The 27,038-nt window shown below is 37.3% G+C and overlaps 1 protein-coding gene across 5 annotated transcripts in view; it reads left to right on the forward strand.

The window, feature by feature from the left end:
• LOC132378335 (triple functional domain protein-like) overlaps positions 1–27,038 on the forward strand; it is a 346,417-nt gene that overhangs the window by 288,974 nt on the left and 30,405 nt on the right. For 2 of the 5 annotated variants that reach the window (XM_059945150.1, XM_059945151.1), the window contains exons 40-51: positions 2,002–2,105; positions 9,174–9,243; positions 10,545–10,634; positions 11,208–11,300; positions 11,698–11,748; positions 14,086–14,163; positions 14,705–14,896; positions 16,774–16,954; positions 18,897–19,633; positions 22,600–22,847; positions 24,739–24,877; positions 25,562–25,621. In XM_059945150.1, coding sequence (XP_059801133.1) covers positions 2,002–2,105; positions 9,174–9,243; positions 10,545–10,634; positions 11,208–11,300; positions 11,698–11,748; positions 14,086–14,163; positions 14,705–14,896; positions 16,774–16,954; positions 18,897–19,633; positions 22,600–22,847; positions 24,739–24,877; positions 25,562–25,621 — 2,043 coding nt within the window. Of the gene's footprint in view, positions 1–2,001; positions 2,106–9,173; positions 9,244–10,544; positions 10,635–11,207; positions 11,301–11,697; positions 11,749–14,085; positions 14,164–14,704; positions 14,897–16,773; positions 16,955–18,896; positions 19,634–20,121; positions 20,182–22,599; positions 22,848–24,738; positions 24,878–25,561; positions 25,622–27,038 lie in introns of those variants that run through there. The other 3 variants (XM_059945152.1, XM_059945153.1, XM_059945155.1) reach the window with 2 other exon arrangements.

Consider the following 27,038-nt stretch of genomic DNA (forward strand, 5'->3'; position numbering starts at 1 on the left):
GTAGTATGGTGGGCAATTGTGACATGCTACTTTCAGATTGTGTGTGAACCCTGCCCCTTAACAGGCATGAGCTTGATTCATTTGGTGAAGAATTGCAAATAGAATTAAACATCTGGCCATGGTCAAATGGGCATCCTTCTGCTGGTTTTGTGATGGAAGAGGGTCATTGATGATGCAGCAGTAATTGTTTAGACCTAAAGAACATGTGCCGCACTGTTCTGAGGCTGGTTTACTTCCACTGTGTGTGAGGTACAGGTGCAGCTATTTGAATGTTTTTCTATGATGTCTATTGACTTCATTTTTACTGGAGATCAGAATCAGGCTTAAACTTCAAACTCCTAATGAAGTATAGCTGCTGTCTTGCCTTCTTTATAACTGCATCAATATGTTGGGACCAGGTTATGAGGATTGATATGTGTTCCTTTCTTAACCGGCATGTGATGTGAAATTTGTGAACTTAGCAGCAGTAGCTCAAAGCAATACGTAATATAGGAGAAAAAAATAAGTAAATCAATTATATATATCAAATAGATTAAAAGTCGTACAAAAACAGAAATACCGTATATTAAATAAAGTGAGTTAGTGTCCAAAGGTTTAATGTCCATTGAGGAATTGGATGGAGAGGGGAAGAAGCTGTTCCTGAATGTGTGCCTTCAGGCTTCTGTACCTCCTACCAGTTGGTAACAGTGAGAAAAGGGCATGCCCTGGGTGATAGAGTCCTTAATAATGGACACTGCCTGCTCCCTGAAGAAGTCCTGAGTACTTTGTAGGCTAGTACCCAAGATGGAGCTGACTAGATTTACAACCCTCTGCAGCTTCTTTCAGTCCGGTGCAGTAGCGCACCCCCCCCCCCACCCCCCATACCAGTGATGCAGCCTGTCAGAATGCTCTCCACAGTATAACTATAGAAGCTTTTGAGTGTATTTGTTGACATGCCAAATCACTTCAAGCTCCTAATGAAGTATAGCTGCTGTCTTGCCTTCTTTATAACTGCATCGATATGTTGGGACCAGGTTAGATCCTCAGAGATCTTGATACCCAGGAACTTGGAACTGCTCATTCTGTCCACTTCTGACCCCTCTATGAGGATTGATATGTGTTCCTTGTCTTAACCATTCCTGAAGTCCACAATGAGCTCTTTCGTCTTACTGACGTTGAGTGCCAGGTTGTTGCTGTGGCACCATTCCACTAGTTGGCACATCTCACTCCTGTACGCCCTCTCGTCACCACCTGAGATTCTACCAACAATAGTTGTATCATCAGCAAATTTATAGATGGTATTTGAGCTATGCCTAGCCACTCAGTCATGTGTATATAGAGAGTAGAGCAGTGGGCTAAGCACACATACTTGAGGTGCACCAGTGTTGATAGTCAGCGAGGGGGATATGTTATCACCAATCCACACAGATTGTGGTCTTCCAGTTAGGAAGTCGAGGATCCAATTGCAGAGGGAGGTACAGAGGCCCAAGCTCTGCAACTTCTCAATCACGATTGTGGGAATGATGGTATTAAGTGCTGAGCTACAGTCGATGAACAGCATCCTGACACAGATCCTTGAAACGAATCCAGATCAAATGCTGCCTTGATGTCACTCCTAACCTGGACAGTGGTGGATGAGATTTCATTATGATATGTGTGAAGTGATGTATTTGGCGAGGTGACGGGTTCACATAGGGGTACATAAGACACGTACTATGAATGGCAGAATGCTGTAGTACTCAATAGGGGACATTGAGTGTTGAATTTTGCACTTTGGATGTCATAGGTCAGAAGCTCAGTAGTTCTGGCAAAGCTCAAACTGGACTCTGATGATCAGGTTATTAGGGGTTAAATTCCACTTGAAAGCACTGTTACTGGCACCTTTTATCGCTTTAGAAATGACTGAGTCTGCATCCTAGATCCAATAGTAGTTATAACTGCAACACGTTGTCGCAACTAAATCAATATATTTACAATTGGAAAGATTTCAGCTTAATCAAAAGTATGTGTTTCTCTCTTCAGGGTTACATAGCAGTGATGAAAGAAGATGGGGTCCCTGATGACATGAAGGGAAAAGACAAAATTGTATTTGGTAACATACACCAGATCTACGACTGGCACAGAGAGTATGTAAAGTCATTCATTTGCCTTTACTTGATCTTAACAAAGAGCATGCTGTTAAACTTTGGGGGAAAATACTGTACTTTCACCAGTAATCTTCGTCTGGCCAAGTCAAACCCACCAGTTTGTATGCACACTATATTATTCCTATTGAGATCTAATATTACCAGTTTTATCAGACAGATTTTATTTTTCTTTACGTCATATGTTTCATGATTCTTCTCCAGTAGTAGCAAACCTGATTTACAGCTATGACAAAGTTTTGAAAACTTTTCTATCATTTCGTGTATGGTTCAGCATTCTACTTTTAGCATATTGGGAAGCGAAAAGGAAATAGATTTGGCTGATGTTTCTCTACTATTATTGTTGGAAAATCATTGTTGGACAATATTAAGGCATCTGTAAAACTTCACAACCTAAACAAATGGATGCTCTCAACAAGTACTCACTTCAATAGGTACATTTAATCTCAGAGAAATGTATAGAATATACATCCTGAAATTCTTTTTCTTTGCAAACATCCATGGAAACAGAGGACTGCCCCAAAGAATGCATGACAGTAAAATGTTAGTACCACCCCTCTCACGCACAAGCAGCAGCAAAGTGACGACCCGACCTACGGCCCTCCCCGCCAGCAAAAAAGCATCAACAACCCCCTTGCCACTGAGCACTCAAGTGTGCAACAAAGCATCAGTAAAGACACAGACTTGCAGTACTCCAAAGACTACTCGTTCACACAGTAGCTCGACGTATCACATATTCACTCCTAAATTATAACAGTTCATCATGTGAAGGATACTCAGAAATATGAATATTAAATCATACAGCACAGAGACAGGCCCCTCAGCCCATCCAGACGATGCTGACCAAGATTCCCATCCAAACTGGTCCCGTTTGTCCACATTTGACCCACATCCCTCCTAAACCTCTCTCATCCATCTTTCTTCAAATATCTTTCATTCATTAGATTTATATCAGAAGAATGATCATGAACTTTTCCAAAACCTGAGCCTTTGATTTTGGAGGTCTTGCATATTTCAAAAGTTGTGTGCATGAACCAGGATGTTGCTCATCACCCTTATGGTCCTTGTCCTTGCCTGCCCACTACTCCGTACCAGTCACAACCACAATGGGTACATCAACACACACCCAGGAAGTGATCCAGTTATAGAAACATTCAACACAGAAGTAGGTGCTTCAGCCCATTGAATCCACACTGGCCATCGATAATCTACCTATACTAATCTGACTTTTTTTTAATATATTCTCCCCATGTCCTCGTTAACAGTCCCTAGATTTGACCACTCACCTAACACCCACTGGTAATTGGTTTATTATTGTCACACATTAAGGCAAATTAACTCATTGACCTGCACAGTTAGAAAATAGAACGTCACAGCACCAAGCACTCCCTTTAGCCCACAATCTTTTAACCTACTGACCTAAGATCAGTAACCTATCCCACCTGCATAGTCCTCCATTTTTCTATCATCAATCTGCCTATCTAAAAGTTTCTCAGTGCAACCCTAAATGAGGTATTATCTTGATCTTATCATCCCACGCTCTTCCTGTGGTCTGCACCTTCCTCCACTTTAAATTATTTCCTAAATTTTCTTTCTTAATTCTCTGATAAATCACTTCATTCCATGTGAAGAAATGTCTTATAAACTCTTCTCAGGCCATGATTACATTAAATTGTCAAATTCTCACTTTGATTCTTCCTTCAGAATGGTGCTGCAACAGTCATTATGTTATAAAACACTTTTTAGATGGCAAAAAATTGCTTGTGATTAAAAGAATAAAATGTGTGTTAATTGTAGGAAACAGGCAATGTCTGGAACTGAGGTCAGCATTTGGGTTGATATGAGATTATTATATGATGACATAATCTGCCAGGAAAGATAGATGGCCAGCTGCTGAAGTTTAATACATGTGAAATGCAAAATTTTGCAGAAAGGGTCAGGAAAGATGGTCTACATCGAATGTTCCAAGGTTTTGCAGAAGCAAGTGGTGGAGGGTCACATTGAAAGAAATGTTAGTAAGTTATATGTGTTACTGGGCTTCATAAATAGTGTCATAGATTACCAAGGAGAAATCATTAACCTTTATAACACACTGGCTAGGGCACACTGAGGTATTGTATTATATCTAGTTACCTATTTTTAAAAAGAATATGAAATTCTTATGGAGAATGCAGGGAGATTTAATTCATTGATTGCAGGAGTGAGGAATTTCATTTACATTGAAAATGGGCTTGTTTTCCTTGGAGCAAAGAAACCTTGGCAAAGATTTGATGTGTGAAAGATGTCACTTGTTTTGAGGTTAAATAGAAGATGCTCCCATTTAAAGTGATGGACAAAAAGTACGCAAGGAATGTGGGAAAAACCTCTTTTTACACACCGTAACTAATCTAGGATTTGCTACCTATAAGGTTGGAAGCAGTCAAATATAAAAAAGGAAAGTCAAAAAATGTCTTCACAAAGTATTATTTGAGGAATTGCAGGGAAAGTAATGGCGCATGAGACTATTGGGATATTGACAGCTACTGCACAGGGCAACATCAGCACACCCTCTATTGCATTGATATTGGATTCTATTTTTCAATTTAGTGCCTTGTTTCTACTGATAAAAGTTTATTTTATTTTCACCCTTTTCATCTGGGAATGCCCTTTGGCATTTTGTTTTACAGCCATCTGATGGGCACGCCTTCAACTAGCTTGACACTGTGACTTAGAATTCTTTCCTGGAATCCTGTTGCATGCTCCTCTCTCCTTTAAAACTGCTTTCTTGTTTGGTCACCAATATATTGGGAGGTTAATTGTGTTTTTTTGGTTCCATTTATGACAACCCATAGCAGTTTGCAACTAGTGAAATACCTTAGAAGTGAAGTTGCATGTATAATGTTAGAAACACAACAATGTTTCCTGTGGCTTTGATCCATATTTTGTCTGGTAACTATTTAAGGGAATTAACTTGGAATGTTTTGCTATTTTATAGCTTCTGCACTGAAGCACATATTGTAGATAAAACTACGATATGGCACAGTCTTCTGTTTCATTGCTTAAGCAAACAATGATAATTAAATTCCAAAGAAAGGATAACCATACAAACAAATGTAAATTTTCAGTCCAGATTTTTTAAGTAACCTTTGTTCATCATGCTGCTTAATAACTATCTCCTGTACCTAATAAAGTGGCCACTGAGTGTATGTTTACGGTCTTCTGCTGGCTGTAGCCCATCCACTTCGAGGTTTGATGTGTTGTATATTCAGAAATGCTCTTTTGCACACCTCTGTTGTAATGCATGGTTATTTGAGTTACTTTTCCCTTCCTGTCAGTTTAAACCAGTCTGGCCATTATCCTCTCTCATTAACAAGGCATTCATTCCTACAGAATTGCCACTCACTGGATTTTATTTTTGTTTCTTACACCATTCTTTTGGCTTAATGTCCCTGCTCTAGAAACTGTTGTGCATAAAAATTCCGAGAGATTAGCAGTTTCTGGGATACTCAAACCATCCCATCTGGTAACAACAGTCATTCCACAGTCACTTAGGTGACGTTTCTTCCCCATTCTGATGCTTGGTCTGAACAACAACTGAACCTCTTGTCTATGCCTATATTCTTTTATGCATTGAGTTGCTGCCATATAATAGAGTGATTAGTTATCTGCATTAATGAGCAGGTTTTACAGGTATACCTAATAATAAAGTGTCAGCTGAGTGGATATGCTTAAATTGCGAATCCCTTTAAGGAAGTTTTTAAGGAATGTTTTATATGTATCAAGCGGATGAGTACCACAGCTTCTTGCTCTATTAACTTTTGTACAGTCAACAAATTAACGATGTACCTAAGGTCAGGAGGAGCAGAGCAAATTGGAGTAAATTAATTGCCTTTTAACCTTGCACATCCGAAGCTAGGAGTTCCAGTGGACTTTCAGTTATTCTTACGGCAAAATTGGAGCTCTCACATTATTATAATACAATTATTTTAAATAGATTTGCAATCTGTGTGTGAGAGACAGTGTAATCATGAGGTATTTTTTCAGCCTGTCAACCACTATTGGAGAATTTCATTGATTGGACATCCAGTGGCAGTGGTTTATGAATGTTGTCTCGGTATCAGCAGGCATTTATGAGCTATTTTTAGGCTTTGTGATAAAAGTTTTAAAATTCATATCTGTTCTAATGTCCTATCAGAACATAGAACAGGATAGCACAGAAGCAGGCCCTTTGGCCCATAATGTCTATGCTAAAGAGAATGTCATGTTAAACTAAGTCTCTTAACTGCTACTCATTGACATCATTTTCATCTTAATATGCTGGTTTTAAGGCATCATCCATCTTGTTAGCCTAATTTGTATCTCACATTTCATTTACTTTGGTATTCAGTGGCACTTTTTTCACTGACAATTTATATTACAAACAATTTAAATATATAGTTATTAAAGAGCATGATGAACAAAGTTACTTTTTTAGACTGATATTTTACTTGACCATATAGCTTATCATTTCTTTAGAATTTAATACATAAAAATTAAGAGCACAACTAGGCCACTCAATCCCTCAAGCCTACTCTGCCATTTAATTAGAACATGGCTTGACTGATTATAACCTTAACTTCACATTCTTTCTATCTGTGATAACCTTTCATTCCCTTGCTTGTCAAATATCTGTCACTGCCTTAAACATATTCATAGACACTACATCCTTGACCTTTTTGACAGAGGGTTCAGAGTCTTGTGATCCCATGAGCAAAAATGTGCATAGCCTTATAAATTACAGGGATTACTTTATTTAGTAATGGTGACATCAGTGAATCTAAGAGCAAGAAAACGCTTTGGACTGCTCAATGATGCAATTGCAACCAACTACAGTGACTTACCCAGGTGCTGTGGAATATCCCATATAAGCCTGTGTTTGATTTTCCCAATATTGAATTGTTTTAAAAAATTATGCTGCATAATTATTTTAACCAATCATTGTGAATTTAAGTGTTGAAGATTTGAAGCCTTCTTTATAATCCCTTGACCTTAAGTCATGTTAAATCTAAAACATTTCATATCAAAATGCCTTAATATGCCTATTAGCAATTACCTGCTAAGCCTTATTTAAAATTGTTTAAATATTTGAAGATGAATATTTAATTTCTCAGTTTTCACAATGGTTAGTCTTTCACCCTCTCTGCATGATTATTGGATTTAATAATTTTTGCTCTTGTTATCATTTGCTTTATTACAGCAAAATGCCTTCATAAACCGCTCTCTTTTACTCATGAGGCCATAAATTATCAAAATAATATCCAGGCATTATTGTAGTCAAATATGTCAAGTTTCAAATGAGATTTTTAATCAGGCTCTCTTTCTCTTGAGAGGGGGCGTAAAAGTTTATTTTATTCCACTTTGAATAAGAGCAGAGAAGATACCCCATATATCATAACTAATCTCTCAATCATATTTCAGTTAATAAATAAACTGGTTATTCTCGGTTGCTGGTTGTGGAAGTTTACTGTGCACAACTGGTTGCTGCATTTATGAACATATTTATGTACCTATAAATTCGGAACAAGAATAATTGCTGGAATCTGTTCTGCAATTTAATGAGATCATGCCTGATATACTTCAATCCTCTGTTTCCTTCAGCATCTGGTTGTTTACCTCTGCCCTAAAAAGATACAAAGAGTATGCTTCCACACGTCTTTGAGCAATAGGGCTTCAACAACTCACAACCCCAACCGATGAAAATTTGCCTCATCTCTGTCTTAAACGGGTGGCCCTTTTTAAAGCAGTGATCCCCTAGTTCTAGATTCTCTCACAGGAGGAAGATTCTTCTCCATGTCCACGTTGTTAGGATTGTTTCAGACTTTGTTTTAGTTAAGTTTCCTAAACTTCAAAGAATAATAATAAGAATACAAATGTAGTCTGTTCATTCACTTCTCATAAGCAATCTGACCATTCCTAGTATAAGCCTCCTAAACTTCCTTTGAACTACTCCTACATAATTTATAACCTTGCTCAAATAACAAAGCCTATACTGTTTAGAGTCTCACTAAATCCCTTTGAAACTGAAGTATGATCTCCTGATTTATATATTCACTTTCCCTTAGAATAAAAAGTAACAATTTGTTAGCTTTCCTGATCACTTGCTATAAATGAAACATGAGCAATAATTACTTTTGATTTAAAGAGCATACTTTTTAATGGTTGTTAGTGACTGATTTATAACATTAAGCACCTTCTTTTATTTAGAAGGCTTACTGGATCAGATTTCAGAATTTTGGAATGCAGAAACTAAAACCTTCAATGTCATTTTGCTGTCAACCTTGCTGTTTGTATTTTAAAGCTTGATATTAACAAGCCTTGTTTAGTGTGCATTCTCTTTTCAAACTCAGTTATTTTTACCAGATTGTAACTTATTTCCTTGAAACATACAATTTTTTTTACCGATTGCTCTTTTACAAACTATTTTATGAAACAGAGTCTGTTCAGGATGAAAAGACAAGATGATCACTGAACTGAAGGCTCATCTGTGTTGGTTGCAGAAAGATTCAAGGGTCATGGTCTAATATTCTGTGACAAGGGTAATAACTGAATCTATCAAATAGGAGTAAGGAAATGGACTGTGGGTTCACACCTAACAAAACCCAAATAAGGATGTAGAGGATTAAACATTTTTCCTAGCCATTCTAAAATGAATTAGTTTCACAGTGCCTTGAAAAGAGGTGTAGCTGAAATTATTAAATGTGCAAGTGGGACTAATTGGTTAGGCTATTTCTGGACTGTTGAACACTGTTGATGGTACATAGTGATCCATTTGTTTTTTTATATTTCTGTGTTATTAACTTTCTGATCTTTGATGTCCGTTTGCTCTTTTTGCCGATATTTAAGATTCAGAAGAAACAGATTTATCAGGGTTAAGCAAGTTATTTACACTTTGGAAAACTTCAGCCAGTCGTTTGGTACTCGCTTCAATGTACCGTTTAGAGATAAATAATGGCGTGTACCATGAACCTCTCCGTTATGTTGACAACAAAAACTAGGCCATTGCATAATTTTTGTTCTGTTTTATATTCTTAGTTTCTTTCTCGGTGAGCTGGAGAAGTGCCTTGAGGATCCTGATAAACTAGCTTCCCTCTTTGTCAAACACGTGAGTTATAATTCGTAAAACTGTTTCCACCTCATTTTTCCCCTTACAATATTGTGGGGGGGAAATATAATGCAGCGATTCTTCATGAACTTTCTGCTTTCACATTACATTCCACATTAGAATGGCTCTTTGCATTTGTACAACAGATAGGATCATAGGGCATAGGACCATTAGACCATTCAGCCCATTGAGTGTGCTCCACCATTCCATCATGGCTGGTATATTATTCTTCTCGGCTCCATTCTTCTGCCTTACCCCATAAACTTTGACGCCCTTACTATCCAAGTACCTATCAATCTCCGCTCTATGTTTTTATCAGTAATAAAACAGGCCATTTTATAGGCAAAGTACATTCTACCAACAGACCAAACTTTTGAGGTTGCTATTGACCTCTTATAATAAATATAATCATTTTCCTAAAGAAATCTTGTCATAGACTTGTATATGAAGCAGAACAAACTTAACGTGAGAACAGAGCTCAGAACAGTACAGCATAGGAACAAGCCTTGCAGCCCTTGACATCTGTGCCAGACACAATCAAACTAATTCTCTTCTGTCTCTGCATGATCCTTATCCTCTGTTTCCTGTACCTTCACCTGTGTAACAGCCTCTTAAACACCATTATTGTCTTGGCTTCCAGCATTACTTCAGAAGCCTGTTGAGATAAGTACTTGCCCTGCAAGTACCCTTTAAACTTTCCCCCTCTCACTTTAAATCCATATCCTATACCACTTGACATTCTGCTAAGGAAAAAAACATTCTAACTGCCTACCTTATCTATGCCTCTCATAATGTCATAAACTTTTATCAGGTTTCCCCTCAGTCTCCAATGCTAAAGAGAAAACAACCTAAGTTTATACAGCTTATAGCTCTTATCCCATAATTCAAGCAGCATCCTGGTAAACCTCTTCTACACCATTTCCAACGCTTCCACATCCTTCCTGTAATGGGGTAATCAGAATTGTATGTAACACCTCGTATGGCCTCAATGAAGGTTTATGTAGTTATGACTCAGTGCCCTGAAGGCACTAACTAATGAAAGCAACAGTCTTTACTACCCATCTATATGCATGGCCACTTGCAAGGAGTTTTCAACTTGAACCTCAAGAATATTTGCATGGTAATGTCACACAGCACCATTTCCCAAATAATCAAGGCAGATCCTACTGACACTGTGTTAGACAACTGAAAATATTACTTGAAATTAAGAAAAGCAAAAACTAGTCTATGCTGTTTTGTTTTTGTAAGAAAAATGCATTTGCAGTATTGTTGCTCATGTATTTTCTTTTTCAATCAAAAAGGAAAGAAGACTGCATATGTATATAGTTTACTGTCAGAATAAACCCAAATCTGAGTACATTGTGTCTGAATATATAGACACATATTTTGAGGTGAGGATTTTGGATATATTGTTTTATATGTTCAAAAAAAGGTTATAATGTTAATATAGAGGCTTGTTATTGTTAGTACTTAAACGAACATGAATTTACTAAAAATGTATTTGTATCATGCATGTAAGATATCTTTGTTGTATTCTTTCTGTTATATTATGTTTGTACATTGAATCAAAATTAACTGTGTTTCATTATTTTGAGATAATGATATCTCTGATTTTGTTTCTATTTGTCTTTTTCTTTAACCACACAATGTCTGTAATATTTTTCCAGTCATTTTCAGTGATGCTCTGAGCAATTCAGAAACATTTGACTAGCTTCAGTCTATGTTCTTCAGATACATAGAATTTTCAAAATGAAAAATATATTCAAAAGCTGCATGCATTATGTTGTACTTTCATGATTTTTCTTCTGCAGTTACGTTTAAGATACCAAAGATAATTGTCCAGTATGTTTGAATGTCATAGAGTCCAGGTGGGGATGAAAGGATATGAATAAATATAGCTTTGTATTTATACACCAAGATTTTAATTTTTAAAAATGTGTTAATGTTAATTTTAATGTCTTAAGGATGTAAAACAGCGGCTTGGTCATCGACTACAATTGACTGACCTGCTAATAAAACCAGTACAACGTATAATGAAATACCAGCTCTTGCTGAAGGTAAGCATTTCTTAGGAAGCATGGAACTGAAGAATTGTTTAAATACTGTCAAAACTGTATCAACCCCTAGACCGCCTGTAGGTTCTAGGATTTTATACAGTTTTGACTGTATTTGTATGTTTCATATGTATAATATTAGTTAAAAGGCATGTTGATTTTTCATGGAGATGATTGCAGAAATCCTATTATATTTAACTGCATTAAATAAAATGTCCAAAACAGCTCTGAATATATTTAAATAATTGACAAAGTGCAATCTGTTTTTGTTGATGAGAAAGCTGTTAATGAAATAAAATTTCTCTTCATCTGTAAAGTTACTTAGTGATTTTTCATTCTAGAGTAAGTTTCTGGTTTATCAGAAATATGTGGGTTAATCCTGTTTCCTTTCTGTGTGCAGGACTTTCTTAAATACTCCAAGAAGGCTGCTGTTGATACAACAGAGCTAGAGGTATTGTTTAATCAAACCGGTGATAAAATTGCTAATTACCATGTGGTGGAATCCGTGTCAATGTATCTTTCTATTATGTATAGTGTGCCTAAGATTAAGGTTTCTTCTGAAAGCATGTACAAACATGTACCTGTTTATATTTAAAAGTTTAAAAATTTATTTAATAGTTTTTAGATGTTTGTGAATATTAAGAGACAGTTAGTTAGTAGTTAAATCACTGAACCAACTGGTAGAATTCTGGGTCCATATCCCTCAATGGTAGCTTGGGAATTTAAACTTAGATCTTGAACTAATATTAAGTAAAACCTTGCCTCAGTGTGGGTTATTAATAAGCTTCAAGATTGTTTTAAAAACCACCTGCTTCTCTGATATCCTTGATGGAGTGAAATTTGGCATCCTTGTCCACTGTAACACATTATGCTGCTAGTGACCTTTGTGGTTAATTCTTAACTGCCTCCTCGGTCTTGGGCACTTAGGAAAGACCAATAAACAAAAGCCACATCCTGTAAATAAAATCAGGTTTTAAAAAGAGCACGAACATTCAAGACTTTTGACAGCTTTGGCTTGATTTACCATATAAGAGTCTTGGAGGCCAGGGCTTGCGAATTGAAATGAGATATTATACGCCGTTTACCACCTCACTTAACAGCTTTTGCTGAGACATCAGCACAAGAGTGATCTGCTCAAGATCACAAAGGATTTACTGGGTAAGCAATCGGGGAGATTTTTCTTGGAAGATTAGTCCCTTGAACAATATCTCTAAGTGGTGCAAGAGTTTAATTCTCAAGAACTTTTTAAGAACACCACGGGAATGTAATTGAAGAAGGAAATTTTGTATTTGCATAATGTTGAACATTGCTGCCTCTTGCAATTTTTTTTTGAACAATATACTATTTCACCACCTTTATGCATATGGGTAGCTTGCATCTTTCCAGTCAAAGATGACTGTGGATTATTTTGAACATTATTTCATACTATCTCTTTATCATGAAACCTTAATGTTATAAACTGCATTTTGAGAGATATATAAACTGGTTAAGTAGCTTGACTGGTTAATTTCATTTATGTTTTGAATCATTAATTCTCTATTTTGCTCAGGAAACTAAGCTCTGTATAGTATTCCAGAAGATTCACTACACATGAGCAATTTATAATAAATTGTCTGATATAGGTTATGTATACATTTTTGTATTTGATTGTTCATTTTGAGCAAAATCTCAAATAATTGACTAAATTGTACAGTTACTAGAGTCGGGCCATTTTACAGAGTAGTGCATAGTTCGAGATGTGTTTTTCCTTAGATTTCAACAAAATGCAATAAGCAGCCAATATTTCTTCCATGTTTCATGAACTAAAATGGAAGTTATGACTGACAGATGAGAGATTTGAGAAAATCCTTCATCTGTGAAAATGATGCATTTAAATTAGACCTCGTCCCTTTATTGGCTTATAATTGCTCAATTGCTCTATAATTTCTGCTAACTTTAAATGTGGCCAGGACTTAGTCTCCTACCTGCTGTGGGAGACCAAGTTTCATTCAAAGTTTCAACCCTTTGATGGCATCAATGCCGCAACATGAAATCTGAAGCCTGAGCCAGGGTGGGAGGAGCTGACTGCCCAGAAAAGCCAAGGTAAGTTTTGAAAAATTACTTCTGTATGAACTCCTTGTTGACCAAGCAGATTAAGAATGACACCCCGTGACTGCTTAGGTGTCTCGCAAGATCTAGCCTTGCTGCTTCTTCTTTGCTGTCAAACCCCTTACGCAGGAGTTGTTCCTTCAAATCTCTGGAAATCCAATTTTCTACATAGTTATTAGTTCTGCCATGGGAGAATTTTTTTTGTGAGGTCTGGTAATTAAAATGACCCAGGCCGCACATGCTGATAACTCTGCAGGGTATACCCTCCTGTCTTGACACTGCATGCCCCTCACCCAAAAGTGATAATTAAGGGCATGTTACTTTCTTGGAGCAAATATTGAAGTCAGAGCACCTTTTATTAACCAATTCAAAAATATAACTAACAAGCTGTCCAGGCACAGCTTACTCTATTTCTCTCTACTCACACTTGAAAATTAAATGTGCGAGATAGGAGGGCAAAATGAAACACAAGGATTTGCAAGGTCACTTTCAAAGAGAAAGAATTTAGCATGTAATAGACTTTTGTCAGCACTTGGCACAATGGGTGCCAATAATTTTGACTTTTGTTTGCAACCAACAGGGAGTAATATAATTAAAAAGGATGCTTTTGAAAGTAGAACATTTTATATATTATAAATTGTAGTTAAAGCTGAAAATGTACCACATAAGTTGACATTTACTTTCTTTCTTCCATAAACAGAAAGCTGTGGAAGTCATGTGCATCGTACCAAAGAGATGCAATGATATGATGAATGTTGGACGGCTACAAGGATTTGATGTAATTATTGTATTTGTTTTCATCATCCTACAGTTTTGGATTTTAATTTTTAAATTAAGAGTTATTCCACATTTTATGTAAAATAGAACTGTATGGTTGAAAATTTACATTATAATGTTTCTTATTTTATCGATAAACACTTTCAGAGAATTAGATAATTTATAACAGTATTATGCTAAGAACAAGATTGTGAATGGGACAAATGATGTATAAACATAAAAATAAATGGGATTTAAAATGGTGTACACTGCTTATTTTACATTAACACTATTAACTTGGAGCAAATTTCAGTATGGAAAAGATTCTCTTTTCTATGTCGAACGAATAGGATTAGTTAGAGGTTGAGGATCTCAGCATAGTTGGAGTAAAGCAATTATTTGTACTGTAACTGCATGTTGTCGTTAGTTTCCTGGATTTTCAATTGAACTCTGTACACTATCCTTTTGGAATTGAAAAGTGATTATTTTAAATGTTTTTACAATATCTTTATAATTTTCTTTGGGCTTCCCGAAACAAATGAAGTCTTTTTCTCTTTTTTTAGGGTAAAATTATAGCCCAGGGGAGATTGCTTCTTCAGGACACCTTCCTTGTTGCAGATCAGGATGCCGGGCTTCTTTCACGCAACAAAGAGCGGAGAATCTTCCTGTTTGAGCAAATTGCAATATTCAGTGAACCTTTAGATAAGAAAAAAGGCTTCTCCATGCCTGGCTATTTATTTAAAAACAGTATCAAGGTAATTTAATCTAATACTTGTAGAATACTGGATACCTTCCATGCTTTACAAATACACCAGAAGTAATTACTCTGTATAATTTAGAATTTAATTCATTTATAGTCATCTTAGTCTCCAATTGACATTTGATGCTGGATTGGGCATGACTTTGTCTGGCTGTATCTAGTGTAATATAGTCAAGTGGCAGGTCATTTATCACAGATAGATCAAGCAATCCGATAATAGATCAATAACCCTTGCCAATTTGCCATCATGTCATTGATGAGTTACTGTGAACAAAGTGGCATGACTTCTGGATATTGTGACAGTGTGATACAGGTGACCCTCATGAAAACAAAGTAAATGTACTATTTGTTTACTTATATTTTACTTAAATTCCATAAAAGTGATTTTATTCTACATGGCAAATTTTTGGATACTGATTTTTGAACTCCATGAGGAGGATCATTCTTAACCCAAACAAGATGCCCTGTATTATTAAATGTTATTGCTATAAATATGGTCTTGGTTTGAATGGTGATATAGTGATTTGTTTGAATGGTAATTCCCAGAGTTTTTCCATTTCCTGATCTAAATTGCTCAAGTGCAGCTGCTCCCCCTTTCCCAAGGGAGAAATAAATCCATCAATAAATCAATTCATGCCACTTCAATGAAGCTTTTAACCTGTAATTTGAGTGACATTACCAATGGTCTGATTCTTGCTTTCTGAATGTCATTCAGTAAACTTGTTGACCTAGAAATTCCGTTGAATATGGCAAGTGATCTTGTACTTATTCACTAAAATTTGTTGAAGATCCCAGTTGTACGCCAGAAACACTCATCGTAAAATTGGATCAAGGTGCACTGATTAGGAAATTGCAGGACTCAAACTCCTGATTTTGAAATCACTTGCACAAAATTGTATAGTTCAAGTGAGATATTTTATGGCAGTAGCATCGAACACTGGTTCTCTTAACTTAAAGTTTTACTATTTACTAAACAGTAATCCCTCAATCCTGCTCACCCACCCCCCCTTTCCCACCCAACCCCAAGTCACTGCTATAGATCGCTTCCAAGCAACGCTATCGTCTGTTTCTCTGCATCTCCATCCTGAATTCTTATCAGCAACCAAATCCCTTCATGACCAGCCCCCCCCCCCCCCCCCGTCCTTCTACCCTAACGTTGATAATTTTGTGGCAAGTTCCTCTTCCCAAATTTCTCTGCATCTTTCTCTCTAACCAACCACATTCAATCGTCATCTTCAATACTTTGAACTTCCTTTGACAGGACTCACAAAGATCTTCATATTTCCCTATGTACGGTAGACCCCATGCCCAATATTTGAGCCTGGAGGCTTTGAATACATCTGGTGCTGACAGTGTCCCCTTTTGTTCAGGCTGTCCAGATTGTATCATACTTTTAATTCAACACAGTTCAGTCTTTAGGAATCAGATGTCTGAAATACTATCATCACAGTCATTTCAACTTAATGGAATATGTTATTCAAAAATGCATTAATCTATTTTCAGATCTGTATAATGATAACACTCATAATTTTCTGACTGCAAATTGTTCTAATTTAATTTTCAGATTCACTGAAAGATTGTTCTCAATCTTAGTTTAGAAAGACAATTGTTGGGGCTTTTTTATAATATTAAACGTAGCCACACTGTCACAACGTATGTCAGTACATTATGGAGTTCAAATTCTTCTCTAGTGGTGATGCAAAGCAAAAGTACATATTGCACATTTTGCATCAACCCCTGTTACTTCCTACCATTAATTGATCATCTGTGTTGAATTTTGTTTAGCAATTCACACAAATGAAATAATTGCTTGACTCACAGTGAAATTTGATTTATTAGACTGGCTGAGGAAGCTTATTGGTTGTTTTCCAGGTGAGTTGCCTTGGCCTGGAAGAGAATGTGGATAATGATCCTTGTAAATTTGGACTTACTTCGAGATCTGCAGATGGCAGTGTGGAGACCTACATTCTACAAGCGTCAAATCCTTCAGTTCGCCAAATGTGGATCCATGAAATCAATCAAATTCTGGAAAACCAGCGCAACTTTTTAAACGGTACTTACAGATTTTCTTCTGAAGGTCATATTAAACATAACCAAAATATTCTAGTTTGCATTAACTATTCAAACATACATCCACTTTACTTATTGCATGACCTGCATTGTAATTTATACACTAAAGGTTAGATTGGAATGGTAATGTTAATTGTCTTAGAGTCCACAGCTTGGTTGTTCCTCTCATCTTTCCACAAGACACTAGTTAGTGATCATGATTTTTATTTTAAAATATTTTTTTCATGGGCATCGTCTAATCTGTGATAAATAGCCCTGGTGAATAGCAAGGTCACCACGCTGCTCTTTTTTTTGGAGAGGGAACTTGTTTTTCAAATCTGGCTTGTGATCAGTGTAGCCCTACATGTGAAGGGCTTCCTCACCAAAAATAATGTGTGCCGCCTCAAGAAATATCCTTAACTCCTCTATGTTCAAAATGATAAAAAGACGAAGAATGATTGTGATGTCTCTGATGATCACAAGCATTAAAAGTAATTGTAAGGAAACAGCTAATAGAATTAATTTATTAAATATAGTTAGATTAACTCAATTAAACAAATGCAATTAAAGTTTGCTGTCTTCATGCTAATCATTCTCCATTGAAATTAATACAGTTGCTGAACATGTGCCAGATCTGGAAAGCTGCAGGAAGCTAGACTCTTGACAGTGGACTCCATGAGGAGCTCAGTGTGAAGAGTGCAGTCAAATCATAGAAACAAGGTGTTCTCAGAATGTTCTGGAATATCATGTTCACAGTGACTAGTCCTCAGAAGGGTTTTGAATTTTCAGTGTGACTGGCCCTAAAACATGTTATGCATGACTGGCTTTAATTGTGTGTCTGTTTATGTGTAGGCATAAATAGTATTACTGTATTTTTGTGGTACCTTGTTTAGTGTTTAATGTTTTTATGAAATACCATTTCTTTAAAAACAGTAAGAAATTCATTATTTGGTTTAAGTCTTGTTTCCCTCCTTTTGTCGCATTTTGCTCCTTATTTCCCTAAAAGAATTATCACAACTGTGGCCATGGAGAAACTGAGTAGTCTCCATGAGTAAGTCATTGTGAGGTATACTTAGGAAATTAAACATTTTCCCTCCTACTTGTAAATTCTTGATCTCCACACAGGCAGTTCAGCTGAAATTTGAAATCAGATAAATTGCAAAACCAAACATGCATCTCATTCTTCAATAAACTCCCCCCCCCCACCCCCACCCCAGAAGGCAGCTTTTTTAACTTTCAGGCATCTGAAAATGCAGTGACCTTTCAAATCTTCAAGCAAAATATTCAGGAGTATGACTTTAAATGTTTACTCTGGAAAGTTGCAAAAAGAAGTACACTTCTATGCTGTGTTTCAGCTGTATTTTGGCTTGATATTTAAAAAAAAATAACCTGCATATCACTGTTTGATAAATTGAGTTGAGAAAAATGAAAGGCCTGATGTAATTGGATGACAGAGAAAGGATGAGGACTTGTAATGCTTATTCCTGCCACAAAGATGTCATAAATCCCCTTTGAAAATTTGCTGCAGAATTCTCATCTGTGGATATTGCAAGGATACCAATCAATAATGTAACTATTCCCCTAGCCAGTCTTCTGCAGTTTGAACTTGCATGAACTGTGCAGAATATATTCACCAAATTCAACCTGCCTAGATGTGATATTTATCTATTATTTACACCATTTTGAAATCTGTTCATAATGAACAAATATCTAACTCTGCTAATAAAGTGTTCAATGTTTAAAGGAAAGTCTAATGGACCAAAGAAGTTCTGCGTTCAGATAATCTGGAGATATTTGAAAATGGCTCATAGTTCGTGACCTTTGAGAGGGGGAGGGGCTCTAAATTACACATTATTCATCCCAATTTGGCTTCTTTAATCCTCACTTTTCATTCATCCCGACCATACAATGTTAAAATTGTCTAATTAACCTCTTTTTGGCTCCAGCTCTGACATCTCCGATTGAATACCAGAGGAACCATGTCGGCCCTAGTGGACCAAATAGCTGTAGTGGAATGAGCAGCACAAGCCGCTCCAGACCTTCTCGGATACCCCAACCCATCCGGCACCATTCCCCAGTCCTGGTCTCCTCTGCGGCCTCGGCCCAGGCAGAGGCAGACAGATTGACAGGTATGTCCGCTCGCAACCCTACCCTGACGACACTCAACAGCACCCTAGATTCTGGCTCCAGCCAATCTGACAGGCACCTGGAACGAGAAGGCAGCGACAATGACTTGGAACAGATTCCTAGAACAAAAGTCCTTGAGAGCCCCAGGAAAACATTAGGATCGCTCACCAACACAGGAGATGGAAACCTAAAAGAATTACGAGGTAGTCTAGAAGAGAACCGGTCTCCGAGAGGGAGTGTGGGCTCCCTGACGATAGGAAAGCAACGGCCGGCAGGCACCACTTCACCCCTGAGTTCACCGATGTCTACGACGTTCCCATCCTCTCCTTTCAGCAAAGAATCCTTCCCTCCCAGCAGTCCTGTTCTCAAGGGCTCCTTCTGGAGCTCACACCCGGCTTCACCTGCCAGCCGTCCTGGTTCCTTCACCTTCCCAGGGGACGCGGACTCCCTGCAGCGCCAGGTCCACCGCCACTCAACGCACAGCAAGGACACTGATCGTATGAGCACGTGCTCCTCGACCAGCGAGCAGTCGGTGCATTCCACCCAGAGCAACGGGGTAAGAGCGGAGCACGTCTGTCCTGTGAGCTCCTCTAAAACCTTCCCACGCTCTCCTTCTGTGCGTCAGTATCATTCTCCGTACTAATAACTCCTCCCGGCTCTGCCGAAAAACTGCTCTGTTCTGAAACTGTTTTAAAAAAAAACCCTGCCTAATTACTCATCGCTGTGACTCTCTACCTGTCAAGATCTTGTTTTAAAAAATTCTGATCAGCCTAAACATCTACTAACTACTGCTCCTGCAACTGCCTCACTTGGCGAAGGCAAATAACAGCTTACGCAGATACTTACAAACTTCTAGCTACCCAACTTTTGGCATAAAAATAAACATCTGCTGCTTCACGTTTTCCCTCATACTCCAGCATACTGCATATATTAATGGGCCATTTCTCTGGACTGGTAGCACTATTTTAAATTTGCTAGTTCCAACTTTTTTTTATTGCCAGTTGCTGAATCCAAGCATCATCCCCTCTCCCCTCTCTTGTTCAGCCCAGTTTCTGCTGCTGACTTTTGGAGTTCGCTGTTCAAGAAGCTGTCCAGCTTTACAATGTAAGACATTGAAACTGCTTAAGAGTGCTATAATGTCTGAAAGGTTTAATTCAGTGACAGTCTCAGATTAGTTTTATTTATAATTGCAGAGATTGTCACAAAAATAATTTGTTTTTCAATATTTTGTAAATCTGTAATGCTTTAACTTATGAAATGGGGCATAATATTCCCTCACAATGAAAAAGCAATTTTATCTAATGTCTTTCCAAAACTTATTTCTTTTTCCATCATTCATTTGGTTAGAAATCATTGTATCAATTATTAATTAGGATGCAAATGTTTCACTGAACAGTGTACACAACTTTCAAAAGCATTTTCACTGACATTTTTTTGCCTAGCTTATTAATTTTAAACGCTTGCATGCTCACTATGCATTGCATGTCCCTTCAGTCTCCAAGCATGGCATTTTGGATAGATTGTTCATTTTCACTGTATTGATCCAATCTGCTTGAAAGTGTGTGCATCTTGCTGCATTAGCGGATGCTGAAATAATATGTAAATTATGACCTTCTGCTTTTCCACTATCTGTTCTAGTATTTAACTTTCCTTTTCTTTCCTTCATCTTTGTTTCAATTTGTATGTTTTTCTGTCTCAATTAAGGAAGCAACTTTGTACCATTTGTGTTTAAAAGAAAATGATTCTTGTTGTATTTTGTATGTCAAAAATGGTCTTTATGTAATCCACAATTAAAATGTGCAAAGTACTTGTGGTACTGATTTGTAATGGAGATGGAAGTGAGGTTGTGAAAAATAATGGTCAGAAATGGGAAGTCACTTTATTGGCTGCTGAGTGGGTGTTCTTAGAACTGTAACCTAACTAAATACATAAAGGACAGAAAAATTAAAGCGGGTACTTTTCTTGCATGACATTGTTTTCAAAATATAATCTTGTATTTGGGTCTACAGACATTGCAAAGGGCAAGGTATATATCCCTTATGAAAGCTGAATACTGGGGCGAAGTGCAGTAAAGAATGCATCGCAAACTGAGTTAAATGATTCTGCTGCACTAGGAGCAGATTTGTTTCTAGCCCATTGTCTTCACTTTCTTCCCAATCCGTTAGTGGCAAAAAGCAAAATATAGAAGAGAGAGAATTTACTTGAAAACGGATATCCCCCGCTTGACAAATTTTTGTATAATTAAGTAATTCATTTTCTGGCCATATAAAGCCTCACTCTCAATCTGTCAAAAATGTACATAAATGCTCCTTGTTAGGTATAAGTGAATCTATAGAAGTCCTGAATAGTGATGATAGAACAAATGATATAAAATGCTGGGTTTTAAAGCAATAGAGTGGTGGTATTTATACATCAAATTCTGTATGCATTTGTGGAGAGAGGGTACATTTGAATTTGGCAGACCTTCTTATGAAACTGCAACATTTTTAATTGCCTTTTGAAACTTGTGTTGCTCTAACTTTAATAATGGCTACTCTTCACACTCACAGGTTGTTTGATTTTTGTGTAGGTAAGTGTTATTATTGTGAAGAGTCTCCTCAACAGCTCACCTGCTTTCTAAATATTGAGAAAGGAAATCCATACAAATCAGTAAGGTCACAGCTTTGTTCTGTTCTTTGTGCTGAGTTAGTTGTTTGTAACTGGAGAAGGGTTTGACTTCACCATCTCTGGTTAAGAGAAGGGGAAGAAAGCCAGTGTACCAAGTGATAATTCTTTAAAAATAAATTCAGACAGCAAGTCAGGACAGAATTGGATTCAGCTGTGACACCCCTCTAACAGCTAAATGTAGGCTCAAACATGAAGGCTTGCCACTTGTACTCAAGTAACAAAGGTGTTTACTCCCTCTGAAACCATACCTCAACAAAGAATTGACTTTTCAAATGAAAAAAGGGAATCGAGAATATTGGTGGAAAAGTAAGTGAAATAATTAGTCTCCTTCAAAATAAACACATCTTCTTTGGAGTATTAATTTAATGCCATTCAATTCTGGGGAATATCAAACCTGCAAGCAGTTCATAATGTTCTCATCTTTGCTAAAGTTGCACAGTTATGGGTCAATTAATGTTAAGGAGCAGACCACAATTACACTAGAAAGGCAGGTCGGAAATCTAATTACAGCTCCAGCCCAAAAGTAATCTTTATATTAGAAGCATTCCTCATGTACGAGAATCAAAAACACATTTTCCAATGTCTTGTGGCCATTTTAAATATTTCACTTGTTAGTTTGTTGTGTTTATTTTTGTAAATCTTAATAAAACAAGATTATTTATTACATTTTTTGAAGCATTGGAAGCCTATAAAATCAGGTTCATTTTAAGGCCTTTTTAAATTAGTGGTGATGGGAGGGACGGCAGCTTATTTGTCAGATTAAAGTAGTACATTACCAATTTGTGCATTATGTTTGTGTGAATTGCTTGAGAAACACATTTTATTTCTCCAACCTTGTCTTTTCCTCCCTTGTAGAGTGAAAGTAGCAGCAGCAGTAATATCTCCACCATGCTGGTAACGCATGATTACACCGCCGTGAAAGAGGATGAGATCAATGTCTGCCAGGGCGAGGTAGTACAGATCCTGGCCAGCAACCAACAGAACATGTTTTTGGTGTTTCGGGCAGCTACTGACCAGTGCCCTGCAGCTGAGGGATGGATTCCTGGCTATGTACTAGGTCACACAACCAATATAATCACAGACAACCCTGAAGGAACATTAAAGTTAGTCTGTTTTCTTTATAGTTTGGTTGTGTAACTCGCAATTGTCGATCTCTCAGGTGATGTTTTACAACTCTATCTGCAAATGCACAAAGAATCTTTATATCTATTGGAAAGTCAGTGAATCTGCTTTGATTTTCCCAATTTTCTCTTTCCCGAGGTATGGATGTTAGCAGCTTTCTGGTACGTGATGCAAGTGGCTGCACTTTATGCAGGAGTCCAGTACTGAAGAGTGGGGAGGGAAGGAGCAGAAGAATTTTTAAGATAACACACCCACACAGTTTTTATTGGTGATTACCAGATTGTAATCAGAATGAGGGGTTGAATATTTTCTTACTCATTCCTAGTTCTGGAGCATTGAGGCTAAATGAATTGTACTCACTAAAATTAACCTCTTTAGCACAAGTTGGGGATTGAATTCAGAACTTTCCTGGCCCCTTTGCCTATATCTGGCACTACATTTACCTGCTGAGTGGCATGGTAGCCATTATTATGGAAGACACATATTTATAAAGTTCCTTTCCAACAGTTTTATATGGGCTGAATTGATTTCCACTATGTATCATAAGCTCCAAGACCAAATACAATTGCTGACAACAAGCTACTAATTTCAGTCACAGGTTGCTATTATTCTGCTGTGCTTTGAATGTAGGTCACTTTTGATATTTGCTAGTGATTGGCCATAAATTATTGATATTCTAGGAACTCTATGAAACTATACTTGTGTGACAGACACTTAGGTTTACTGTACTTAGGAGCAGACAAGGGAGTCTTCAGTTACCTTAGTACTTGTTACAGGACTGTGCAAAAGTCTTAGGCACACGTCTGTCGTTAAGGTGCCTAAAATATTTGCACAGTGCTGTACGTTGGTTAAAATAGGAAGGTGGTTGGGAAACAGAAATAAGACTACTAAGTTTTGTATTAGCTCAGTAGTATTGTGCTATTTGGTAACTGGATAGACATAACTATAGTGTATTAGGCACACATACAATGTATATGTGCCTAAGAATTTTGCACAATACTATATATCAACAGCTTAAGCTCTCAGCAGCAGGGAAATAAGACAAGTTTCTTTAATCTCCATATTTTTGTCATTTCTGTTTTGACATATCTGAGAGCTACATGGAAATACATTCAGTGGCCATTTTATTAGGTACAAGATTGGAAACCAGTGTTGTCTTCTGCTGCTTTAATCCATCCACTTCAAGGTTGACGCGTTGTACATTCACAGACGCTCTTCTATAAACCACTGTTGTAGCAGGTGGTTACTATCGCCGTCTTGTCAGCTTGAACCCGTCAAGCCGTTATCTTCAGACCTCTCTCGTGAACAAGGTGCTTTCAACCACAAAACTGCTACTCACTGGATGTTTTTCGTTTTTCGCACCATCCTCTGTAAACTGAGAACTGTTGAGCGTGAAAATCCAGGAGATCAACAGTTTCTGAGATACTCAAACCACCCTGTGTGGGACCAATAATAATTCCATGGTCAAAGTCACTTGGATCACATTTCTTCCCCATTCTGTTGCTTGGTCTGAACAACGACTGAACCTCTTGACCATGTCTGCGTACTTTTGTGCAGAGTTGCTGCCACATGATTAGCTGATTAGATATTTGCATTTATGCACAGATGTACCTAATAAAGTGGCCACTGAGCGTTTTTCTTTTTCTCCCCACCCCAGTGGTCTCCCGTGATAGGTTGATTCTGTGGGGAAAAGATATCCCTTTGCAGTACATTGCTGCTCTGATATTCCACATCGAAAGTTAAACGTAATTAGAAATTATAGCGTGCATTTTAAATGCCCTGATAATCGTGGAGTTGTATTTAAAATTTAAGTTTCTAAAATGAAATGTGTTCTTCCTCCTGCCCTCTCTCTGGTTTGAAATATGACATTAGAAAGTCAACATCTTGGCACACTGCACTCCGTTTAAGAAAGAAAAGTGAAAAGAAGGATAAGGATAGCAAGAAAGAAGGAAAGCTAGAGAATGGTTTCAGAAAGTCTCGAGAAGGGTTACCCAATAAGGTATCAGTTAAGGTAAGTATAAGTAAAATATTATTTTGGTAATTCTTCACAGCGGTGTTTCAGTCCTCTTTGCAACCATAATCTTTTGAAGTTAAATGGAAAAATGGTGAAGTTACACTCCGAAGTGTTCATTTGATAATTATATCTTTAATAAATGAGGTTATTATTGTCTTGCAAATAAGGGAAGCTAATTCAGTACTAATTCCCATTAATCAGTATTAGCTTGTGACTCACCATAGTGTGCACACATTCACAAATCGTGTTTGGGAACTAAAGGAACTCTGCTGAATGAGTGGGTGTGCATAATAATTAAGCACACATAATTGCAGTATGACTAAGCTTCATTTTCCCCATTAACTGCATATTTCTTCCAGTTAAGTTGTGTAAAAGCAGCTGTGCAGTATCCTTACAGTTAAAGTAAGCAGACAACCTTCCTTTTAGTGAAGGCCACCTATTCATTCACTGCCTAGCATAATCCTGACCAGGACCAAACATTACAGTAACCTATGCCAAGGGGTAGCTATCCATTGTTCACAAAGAAATTTGAATTCTGCATGACTTGTTTGCTGAATGGCTGAAATATTTCAATTTTTTCTGATTTCTTATTGATCATTTATATTTTGAAATCTTTTAAGTGTTGGCTACCTGTAAAGCTGATTCAGAACAATGGTAAATCATTTTTTTTATTATTTGCAGAATGCAACCCATAGACCTCGATCTTCTCAAAGAAATTGTCTCCAGAAATTCACAGGAAATGTATGCATAAAATAGAAAAATAATATAATGTAGCTTATGACTGCAAAGCTAATACTTAGGCTTCTAAAATTTCAAGCCTCTAAAATGTGTTTTATTTTACTGTAATATGGAATATTTGGAACATGTTCCAAATATGACTTCAGGCACTATCTATGCCACATTTTTGGTTTCTATAAACTATACTGCTTTCTGTTCAGTTTCCCCAAGTTTTGGATAAACTAGGTCACAACCATCTTCTTTGTCCAGTAAATAGGCCTGTCAGTGTCATCCCTCCTTGCAGGAATCTATGCAGTCAGAACTACGACAAATAATTTCATTTTTCTCCCCATCCAGTGAACTTACAACTGGATTTGGCTTTCCACTTGATATCAGTTTAGGGATAATACCATAAACTCAGTGCAGATGAGATAAACAAATATGCACCAAAAAGTGCTAAGCACAGCTACATACTTATAATAGATAAATTCTGTAAAATGAACATCTATCTGGTTAATTGATAATTTTATTGGCAATCAGTAATTAAAGTGTTGAGCCAATTAAATACTTATGAACAGTAGTGCTTCATGTAAACTGTACAATGTGAGTCCACTGGGGAAGTTGAAGGCCTGCACGTCCATGAGTCCTTGGAGACTTTCTTCAGTGGACTCATGGCCTTCTGTATGCATGGGTGGATGGGATGGGAGGGGCTTATTTTGCTGCTGTTGCGAGTGTTGTTCTGTGAACACATTGGGCATATTATGTTGGCAGTAAAAAATGCAGTGACACTTGCATGCTACCCCAGCACATCTGAAGATTGTATTGGTTGTTAATGCAAAGGATGCATTTCACTGTATGTTTTGATATACTTGTGATAAATAAATTAAACTGAAAAAGGATTTAGTACTTTCCCAGTGCATATGACAAATAAGCTCTTCTCTGCTTCCAGTCAGGTACAGCTATCAATTTTAATCGACATTTCAATGACAAACTTTGCCATCTTCATCAGTGATGATGCCTGGGCATGTCTCATCTGGTGGTATATATATCCCCATCATCCGTCCCTCCTGATTGGTTAGTCCTTGTCCAATCAGGTTTCCGCTATCCCACCTTGTTTATAAACAAATTCCAGCTCTTACTTAGTGTGCAACCTTAGTCTTTGTTAAAATTCTTTTTCTATAGTTTTATTTCAATGACTTCCTTCACCAGGCGGTTCAAAAAGCCATTGGTGCAGAACAGTAGTTTTGTGCTGTCAAAGTCAATACTATGGCCTTTGCAAATGCAATGTTTCACTACTGCTGATTCCTCTGGCTACACGTCCTGTGCTCTTTGATGTGGATCTCCACCATACACCCCATCTGGCCGATATATGCTGCTCTGCATTCACATGGAATTCTGTAAATGGCTTTTTTTGACCGCCTGTGAAGGAAGCCATTGAAAT

The sequence above is a fragment of the Hypanus sabinus genome, chromosome 20, assembly GCF_030144855.1.
Source record: "Hypanus sabinus isolate sHypSab1 chromosome 20, sHypSab1.hap1, whole genome shotgun sequence".
Classification (NCBI taxonomy): Eukaryota; Metazoa; Chordata; class Chondrichthyes; order Myliobatiformes; family Dasyatidae; genus Hypanus; species Hypanus sabinus.